The sequence below is a fragment of the Suncus etruscus genome (assembly GCF_024139225.1).
Source record: "Suncus etruscus isolate mSunEtr1 chromosome X unlocalized genomic scaffold, mSunEtr1.pri.cur SUPER_X_unloc_2, whole genome shotgun sequence".
Classification (NCBI taxonomy): Eukaryota; Metazoa; Chordata; class Mammalia; order Eulipotyphla; family Soricidae; genus Suncus; species Suncus etruscus.
Window position 1 is genome coordinate 517,198 of NW_026060315.1, and position 10,760 is coordinate 527,957.

The window sequence follows — 10,760 nt, forward strand, 5'->3', positions numbered from 1 at the left end:
ATATATCCATCCCTCTATTCCTCCTATCTATCATCTATCTATCCATCATCCTATCTATCCATTCATCCATCCATCCATTTATCTATCTATCCATCCCTCTATCCATCCATCCATCCATCCATCTATCTACCCATCCCATTATCCTCCTATCTATCTACTCGTCATCCCTCTATCCATCCCATCTATCTATCTATCTATCCATCCATACCTCTATCCATCCTATCTATCTATCTATCTATCCATCCATCCACCTATCTATCTATCTATCTATCTATTTATCTATTATCTATCTATCCATCCATCCTTTTATCCATCCATCCATCCATCTATCCATCCATCCATCTATCTATCTATCTATCTATCTATCTATCTATCTATCTATCTATCTATCTATCTATCTATCCATCCATCCCTCTATCCCTCCTATCCATCTATCTATCTATCTATCTATCTATCTATTTATCATCTATCTATCTATCTATCCATCCATCTATCCCTCTCTCTATCTATCTATCTCTATCTCTCTCTCTCTATCTATCTATCCATCCATCCCTCTATCCCTCCTATCCATCTATCTATCTATCCCTCCTATCTATCCATTTATCCCTCTATCCTTCCCATCTATCTATCTATACATCCATCTCTCTATCCCTCCTATCTATCATCCATTCCTCTCTCCCTCCCATCTATCTATATATCCATCCCTCTATTCCTCCTATCTATCATCTATCTATCCATCATCCTATCTATCCATTCATCCATCCATCCATTTATCTATCTATCCATCCCTCTATCTATCCATCCATCCATCCATCTATCTACCCATCCCATTATCCTCCTATCTATCTACTCGTCATCCCTCTATCCATCCCATCTATCTATCTATCTATCTATCCATCCATACCTCTATCCATCCTATCTATCTATCTATCTATCATCTATCCATCTATCCATCCATCCATCCATCCCTCTATCTATCTATCTATCTATCTATCTATCTATCTACCTACCTACCTACCTACCTACCTACCTACTTATCTATCTATCTATCCATCCATCCATCCATCCATCCATCCATCCATCTATCTATCTATCTATCTATCTATCTATCTATCTATCTATCTATCTATCTATCTATCTATCTCTCTATCTCTCTCTCTCTCTATCTATCTATCTATCTATCATCTATCTATCTATCTACCTATCTATCCATCCATCTATCTATCCATCCCTCTATCCCTCCTATCCATTCATCCATCCATCTATCTATCCATCCATCCATCCATCCATCCATCCATCCATCCATCCATCTATCTATCTATCTATCTACCTACCTATCTACCTACCTACCTACCTACCTACCTATCTATCTATCTATCTATCTATCTATCTATCTATCCATCCATCCATCATCTATCCATCCCTCTATCCCTCCTATCCATCCATCCAACCATCTATCTATCTATCTATCTATCTATCTATCTATCTATCTATCTATCTATCTATCTATCTATCTATCTATCATCTATCTATCTATCCATCCCTCCTATCTATCTATTTATTTATCTATCTATCTGTCTATAATATACAATATTTATTTATTTATTTTTTGTTTTTTGGGCCACACCTGGCATTGTTCAGGGGTTCCTCCTGGCTGTCTGCTCAGAAACAGCTCCTGGCAGGCACGGGGGACCCTATGGGACGCCGGGATTCGAACCAACCACCTTGGGTCCTGGATTGGCTGCTTGCAAGGCAAACGCCGCTGTGCTATCTCTTTGGGCCCAATATACAATATTTATATAAATATATCCCTGTGTCAGGATTGGAAAAACAGAAGTTTATCCTTTCCATTGCTTTCCTGTGCTGAAATGTTTTCCTGGGTTTAAAAACGTGAATAAAACTGTTACTAAAAACAGCATATTGTATGAATTAAACTCTATCCGGACGAAAGGAGGGTGACAGATGAGAGGAAACAGCGATGACATTTTTGTTCCAGTCCCGGGAGTCAAAACTGATTTCCTAAAAATACAAAATTAGAAAAAGAAATAAAATTGGAAAAAAAAAAAAAAAAGAAAAGAGGACAGCTCAGGAAATTCCTTTTTTTTCCCAATTTAGAAATAGCTCAAACTTCATGACTTGGCTGTTTGGACCATCCTCCGTTTAGATTTTTTCCAGATTTTTTTTAAAGTAAAAAAATAATAAAAATTCTATGGCTTCCTGCTTTTGGTGAAGAAAAATCAAAATAGTCCGAGGACTTCTCCTACACGCAGAAACTATTCAGTGAGTTGTTATAAAATAAATCAAAAAAAAAATAAATCAGAAACAAATTTCCCTGAGATTGTATAAAGTACCAAAACCTTAAAAAGAAGCAATGACAGACGCCAGAGAAATGGGTGGATGAATGAATGAATGAATGAATAAGGGAATGACTGATGGGAGAGATTTATGGATGGAGAGATGAATGTATGATGGACGGGTGGATACATGGGAAGATAAATGAGTGATGGATGGATGGATAGGTGGAAAGATGAATGAATGATGGATGGAATGAATGATGGATGGGAAGATGAATGACTGATAGATGAATGAATGATGGATGGAATGAATGATGGATGGGAAGATGAATGACTGATAGATGAATGAATGATGGATGGAATGAATGATGGATGGGAAGATGAATGACTGATAGATGAATGAATGATGGATGAATGAATGATGGATGGGAAGATGAATGACTGATAGATGGATACATGGAAAGAGGAATGCATGATGGATGGATACATGGAAAGATGAATAAATGATGGATAGATGGATAAGTGGAAAGATGAATGCATGATGGATGGATGGATACATGGAAAGATGAATGCATGATGGAATGAATGATGGATACATGAAAAGATGAATGAATGATGGATAGATGGAAAGATGAATGAATGACGAATGGATAAATGGAAAGATGAATGAATGATGGATGGATACATGGAAAGATGAATGCATGATGGATGGTTGGATGGATGAATGGATGGATAGATAGATGAATGGGTGGGTGGATGGATGAATGGATGAGTTGATGGATGGGTGGATGGATGGATGAATGGATAAATGGATGGATGATGAATGGATGGATGAATGGATAAATGGATGGATGGGTGGATGGATGGATGAATGGATGGGTGGATGGACGGATGAATGGATGGGTGGATGGATGGATGAATGGATGGGTGAATAGATGGATGGATAAATGGATGGATGAATGGATAAATGGATGGATGGGTGGATGGATGGATAAATGGATGGATGGGTGGATGGATGAATGGATGGGTGGATGGATGGATGAATGATAAATGGATGGATGGGTGGATGGATGAATGGATGGGTGGATGGACAAAGGAAGATTGGATATGTTGGGTAAACAAATGATGGAATGGATGCTTGATTTTGAGATGAATGGATTGGCCAATGGATGAATGTATGATTGATGGATGGGTTGATAATGGTATGCGGATAGATGAGTGTAGAGATGAAAGCATGGTTGATGGAGAGTAAGGTGAAGAAATGATTTGTGAATGGATAATTGGGTTGATACATGGGTGACTGGAGAGAGATGGGTGGATGAATGCATGATGGATGGATGGATGGATGGATGGACAGTGGGATGAAAAGATGGATTGATGTTTCCAGAAGTTTCCCCCCAAAAGGGGAACAGATTTGTGCAGAGATGGCAGAAAATGTCTCCCACCTCCAGGGTTCAAAGGTCACCACATCTGTATGCCAGCTGGGAATCCAGCAAGGGTCAATTTTTGGGAGGACGGGGGCGGGGTAGATATTGGATGAATGCTTAGAATTCTTATTCCTGTTGTGAGAGCGGAATGCACCCGCCCACCTGGGCTCTGATTGGTTCTTTGGCAAGCCTCATTTGCATAGGCCCACTGGAACCTGATTGGCCGTTCCGCCTCATTTGTATGAGCCCCGGAGGCATCTGATTGGTCGTTTGACAGGCCTCATTTGCATAGGCCCACCGGAACCTGATTGGCTGTTCCGCCTCATTGCATAAGCCCTGAAGGAATCTGATTGGTTCTTTGACAGGCCTCATTTGCATAGGCCCACCGGAACCTGATTGGCTGTTCCGCCTCATTGCATAAGCCCTGAAGGAATCTGATTGGTTCTTTGACAGGCCTCATTTGCATAGGCCCACCGGAACCTGATTGGCTGCTCCGCCTCATTTGCATGAGCCCCGAAGGAATCTGATTGGTTGTTTGACAAGCCTCATTTGCATAGGCCCACCGGAACCTGATTGGCTGTTCCGCCTCATTTGTATGAGCCCCGGAGGCATCTGATTGGCTGTTTTACAAGCCCTCATTTGCATACAACCCTATGGCGTCTTCCTGGTCCTTCTCCAAGCAATCTTTGCCCTTCCATTCTTTGCAAGAAAAGACATTTTGGCATTAAAATCTCACAAATTAGCTCCAAAAAGCAAAGAATTTGGCTTTGGAAATGAAATTTATTGGTTTTATTTGAACCAAAAGCTGAATTTACTTTTTATTTATTTATTTATTTATTTATTTATTTTTGGCTTGGAAAAATAAAGGCCACAAAAATATCACAAAGATTCTCAATTTTTTAAAAAAAATAAATTGAATTTTTTATTATTTATTTATTTATTTATTTATTTTTGCAAGAAATCTCTCCACCTTCCAGACCTGCCTTGTGCAGATTTGGGAATTTTTCTTTCATTAAAAATATATAAAATATAAAAATATATAAGTAATATATATATATATTTTAGGATTTATTTTTATGTCCATTCAGCCATAAAATTAATTCCCTTTGCCCAAGACCCCCCATTCCGTCCCCCCACCCAGTTATTTCTGTTACCCCCAAAACCCTTAGGAACTAGAAGACTTTTGGGGGGGGGCTTTTTTACTTTTAAAAAATTATATTTTTGTTTGTTTTTATTTTCATTACATTTTAACTTATTGGCTTACAAAGTGCTTTCTGGTTGGGTTTCATTGTTAAAATGAACCGGGGTCCATCTCCCTGCACCTCAAAGTTTAGGTTTAGAGACAGAGATAGAAAGACAGAGGTAAAGAGACAGAGAAAAAAAAAAGACAAAGACAGAGACAGAGAGAGAACTGGGACAGAGACAGAAAGAAACAGAGAGGCAGAGACAGAAAGAAGAAACAGAGACAGAGAGACAAAGATGCAAAGAAACAGAGACAGAGACACAGAGACAGAATGAAACAGAGACAGAGACACAGAGAGTAAGAGACAAAGACAGAGAGACAGAGACAGAAAGACAGAGGTAAAGAGACAGAGTAAAAAAGAGACAAAGACAGAGACAGAGAGAATCGGGACAGAGACAAAGAGACAGAGACAGAAAGAAACAGAGACAGAGAGACAGAGACAGAAAGATAGAGGTAAAGAGACAGAGAGAGAAAAAAGAGACAAAGACAGAGACAAGAAACAGAGAGAGAGACAGAGAAACAGACACAGCAAGATGGAAAAACAAATGAAATAAAATAAAAAAATATATAAAACACAATAAAGTAAAATATATAAAGTCAAATGAAATAAAATAAAAAGTAAAGTAAAATAAAAATAATAAAATAAAACTAAATAAGACAAAATATAGAATGAAAAAGGAAAACGAAATAAAATTTAAAGAAAAATAAAGTGAAATAAAATGTAAAATTAAATAAAGTATAAAAGAAAAGAGAAGAAAGTAAAATACAGTAGTGAGATAAAATGAAATAAAATAAGATAGAAAATGAAATAAACAAAATAGAAAAGCAAAATAAATTAATGAGATAAAATAAAATAAAATAGGATAAAATAAGATAAACAAAATATAAAAAAAAGAAAAGAAAGAAAAGGAAGTAAAATAAATTGAGATAAAATGAAATAAAATGGGATAAAATAAAATAAACAGAATAGAAAAGAAAGTAAAATAAATTAATGAGATAAAATGAAATAAAATAGAATAAAATAAAATAAACAAAATAGAAAAGAAAGTAAAATAAATTAATGAGATAAAATGAAAAAAAAAATAGGATAAAATAAAATAAACAAAATAGAAAAGAAAAGAAAGTAAAAGAAACGAATGCGAGAAAACGGAATGAAAGAACACGAAAAATAGAAAAGGATGAAAAAAGATCTAAAATAAAATGAAATAGAACAAAACATTTTAAAATGACACAAAACGTGAAACAACATGAAAACAGCACAAAAAACTACGTTATGCAAATTGCCAGCGCCGGCACGCAAATTTATGCAAACGAACACCTCCATCGAACCCCAATATCGAAATATTGGGGCTCGGTTTTTCCTTACTCGCAGCACCTCGACAGACACCCCGAGATATCTCCAAAACTGGGGTTCCCCCCCAAAAAAACAAAGACTTCCAAAAGAGGTACAAACATTTTTTATTGGATATCGACACCCCCCAAAAATAATGAAATAACCCCCCAAAAAATCGAGAACCGCTTTCCATAAATTAAGATTTTTAAATATGCAAATCACAGTGATTTCGTTCTTTTGTGGACTTTTATTTATTTTTTTTGCCTCTTTCACCCCCAGAAAAATCAGAGATTTTTGGGGTGCAGGGAAGACGGGGAGACACCCCGAAAAAGGCACTGCCCCCCCCCCGTCCCTGAGGGAGATGGACATTAAGACACTTGCGGGAGGGAAAAGGGATTTTGGGGGGGGTCCCTGGCCTGCGGAAGGGGGGACCCCCCCAAAATAGAGGCCATGGCGACGACCGGGGGGGGGGACACCCCGATTTTTTGGGAAAAGGGATTTTGTTGGGGATTAGGAAAGACAGGCGGCTAGCTGGAAGGAAAGAGGAGGAAACAGGGAAATGACAGGCACAGAGACACAGAGACAGAGACAGGCAGAGACACAGACAGAGAGACAGAGACACACAGAGACAGAGACACACAGACAGACTGACAGAGACACACAAACACACAGACAACAGAGACACACAGACACAGAGACAGAGACACACACAGAGACACAGAGACAGAGACACACAGAGACAGAGAGACACAGACAGACTGACAGAGACACACAAACACACAGACAACAGAGACACACAGACACAGAGACAGAGACACACAGAGACACACAGACAGAGACACACAGACACACAGACAGACAGACACACAGAGACAGAGATACAGAGACACACAGACAGACTGACAGAGACACACAAACACACAGAGACACACAGACAGACAACAGAGACACAGACACACAAAAATAGAGACAGAGACACACAGAGACACAGAGATACAGAGACACAGAGACACACTGACAGAGACACACCGACAGAGACACACAGACACAGAAACAGACACAGAGACAGAGACACAGACAGACAGACAACAGAGACACAAAGACAGAGAGACAACAGAGACACACAGACAGACACAGAGATACACAGAGACAGAGACACAGAGACACACAGACAGACACAGAGACACACAGAGACACACAGACAGACAGAGACACACAGACAACAGAGACACACAGACAGAGAGACAGACAGACACAGAGACACACACAAAGACAGAGACACACATACAGACAAGAGACACAGAGACAGACAGAGACACAGAGACACACACAGAGACACAGACACAGACAGACAACAGAGACACAAAGACAGAGATACAGAGACACACAGACAGAGACACACATAGACAGAGACACACAGACAACAGAGACACCACAGAGACACACAGACAAGAGAGACACCAGAGACACACAGACAACAGAGACACAGAGATAGACAGAGACACAGAGACACACAGAGACAGAGACACAGTCATAGAGACAAAGAGACACACAGACAGAGACACAGAGACACACAGACAACAGAGACACAGACACACAGACAGAGACACAGAGACAGACAGAGAGACACCCCACCAACCCCCAAACTACTCTCCGGGCTTTCCCAGACTTTTTGTTTGTTTGTTTGTGCAAGACTCCCTCCGGCGGTGCTCAGGGCTGACAGCTGGCTCTGCGCTCTGAGAAGACAGACGCCCAATTCAGTGCTCACGGCGGATGCCTAGCTCTGGGTTTGGGACTCGCTCCTGGCTCTGTGCTCAAGTGCTCACGGCTGACTCCTGACTCAGTGCTCTGGACTGACCCCCGGCTTCAGAAATCACTGAAATCCCACATGAGGGGGAAATCATGTGGGATGCCAGGGATCCAACCTGGGGGTCTTCCGGGTCGGCCGCGTGCAAGGAGTATTCTTTTTACCGCCAGTGCAGAAAAATAGCCAAAAACAACAACCAACAACAACAATAAACAACAACAACACACAACAACAAAAGCAAACAAATACACAAAGTCTGTACATTTGCATATTTTTGCATAAATTTGCATAAAATCTGCATGATTTTTGCATTTGAGGCCATTTTTGTTTTTTTTCTCCCATTTCTTTGCATTATTTACTTATTTTGGGGGCCACACTTGGGGTTCCCTCTGGGTCTAGTTGTTTTGTTTTTAATTAATTAATGAATCGGGGGGTGGGGTCCAGGAATTGGAGGTATAAAGAGACAGAGACAAACAGAGACAGAGAGATACAGAGAGACAGCGTGGCATTCCAAATCTCTCTCTCCCCCACTCCTTGAAGCCGGGGTGCGACCCCAAGTACACCCCACGCGCACCCCGTTATTTCTCCTCCAATACACGATCCCCCCCTTTAATCCCAGTTGGGGCCAAAGAGACGGCTCAGTGGTTAGCGCAACACCCTGGCGTCGCCGTCCCGGCGTCGACTTTACGGGAGGATTGGTCGGTGGTGCGCGTGTGTGTGGGGGGTCCCGTCTCCCCCCATCTTGGAAGGCAGAACTTTAGGGGTTCAGCACAATTTCGGGGTGCCGGGGCGATTCGCACACAGACCCGCGCGTTGCTCGCTCGCACAGTGCTCGGCTGAGGCAGATTTCGTAGAAGCGACAGGCCGGGACGCCCCAATAATATCTCCCACGGCCCCCCCAAGTCCTACTGGGTCCCCGGCTTTCGGTCCTCTTCCTGCACCCCAAAAATGGGAGCGAATTCGAGGACGCGGGCGGAGCACTGTTTTCGGAGCATCCCTTCGGCCGGCGGGCGACCCAGTTGCTGCAAGTTGGGGACGGAAAGATGAGAGTTAGAACCGGGTGCGAAGATTTTGGGGTGTACGGGGTTCGAGCGGAAGACCCCGAGTTCGATCCCCGGCATCCCACATGCTCCCCCCCAATACAGTTGAGACTGAGAGACAGAGATACAGAGAGGTAGAAAGAGACAGAGACAGAGAAACAGAGTGATAGAGAGATATTCAGAGAGGAAACAGAGATAGAGAGACAAATATTAAGAGACAGAGATAAGGAGATAGAAAATCAGAGAGACAAAGAGTGACAGAGACAGACAGAGAAAGAGAGAAAGAGACAGAGAGAAACAAAGACAAAGTGATAGAGAGACAGAGATAAATAGAGATAGAGAGACATAAATACAGAGACAGAGACAAAGAGAAAGAGACAAGAGAGGTAGAGAGAGATACAGAAAGACAGAGAGAGAAGAGACAGAGACAGAGTGATAGAGAGATATTCAGAGAGGAAACAGAGATAGAGAGACAAATATTCAGAGACAGAGATAAGGAGATAGAAAAACAGAGAGAGACAGAGAGTGACAGAGATAGACAGAGAAAGAGACAGAAACAAAGACAAAGTGATAGACAGACAGAGAGACAGAGATAGAGATAGACAAAAATACAGAGACAGAGACAAGAGAGGTAGAGAGAGATACAGAAAGACAGAGAGAGAAGAAAGAGACAGAGACAGAGTGATAGAGAGATATTCAGAGAGGACACAGAGATAGAGAGACAAATATTCAGAGACAGAGATAAGGAGATAGAAACACAGAGAGAGACAGAGAGTGACAGAGATAGACAGAGAAAGAGAAAGAGACAGAGAGAAACAAAGACAAAGTGATAGAGAGACAGAGAGAGATAGAGATAAATAGAGATAGAGAGACAAAAATACAGAGACAGAGACAAAGAGAAAGAGACAAAAGAGAGTCAGAGAGAGATACAGAAAGACAGAGAGAGAAGAAAGAGACAGAGACAGAGTGATAGAGAGATATTCAGAGAGGACACAGAGATAGAGAGACAAATATTCAGAGACAGAGATAAGGAGATAGAAACACAGAGAGAGACAGAGAGTGACAGAGATAGACAGAGAAAGAGACAGAGAGAAACAAAGACAAAGTGATAGAGAGACAGAGAGAGATAGAGATAAATAGAGATAGAGAGACAAAAATACAGAGACAGAGACAAAGAGAAAGAGACAAAAGAGAGTCAGAGAGAGATACAGAAAGACAGTGACAGAGATAGACAGAGACACAGAGAGATATAGAGAGGCAGAGACAGAGATCAAGAGAAACCGGAGAGACAGAGAGAAACAGAAAGACAGAGAAATAGAGAGATAGAGAAAGAGAGGGAGACAGAGACAGAGACAGAGACGAAGAGAAACTGGGAGAGACAGAAAAACAGAGACAGACAGAGACGCAGAGAAAGAGAAATACAGAGAGAGACACAGAGAGATAAAGATAGGGAGATAGAGACACGGAGACAGAGAGATGACAGGAACAGAGACCAAGAGAAACTGGGAGAGAAAGAGACGAAGAAACAGAGAGACAGAGACAGAGATATCGACCAAGAGACCAAGAGAAACCAGGAGAGACAGAGAGAACCAGGAAGAGACAGAGAAACAGAGAGA

At 41.2% G+C, this 10,760-nt stretch overlaps 1 protein-coding gene across 1 annotated transcript in view; it reads right to left on the reverse strand.

The window, feature by feature from the left end:
* Nucleotides 1-4,135, reverse strand: part of MXRA5 (matrix remodeling associated 5) — a 19,900-nt gene extending 15,765 nt beyond the window's left edge. The window contains exon 1 of the mRNA XM_049767811.1: nucleotides 3,884-4,135. Within this exon, the coding sequence (XP_049623768.1) occupies nucleotides 3,884-4,135 (252 nt within the window). The remainder of the gene's footprint in view (nucleotides 1-3,883) is intronic.
* Between the last annotated feature and the right edge of the window lie 6,625 nt (nucleotides 4,136-10,760).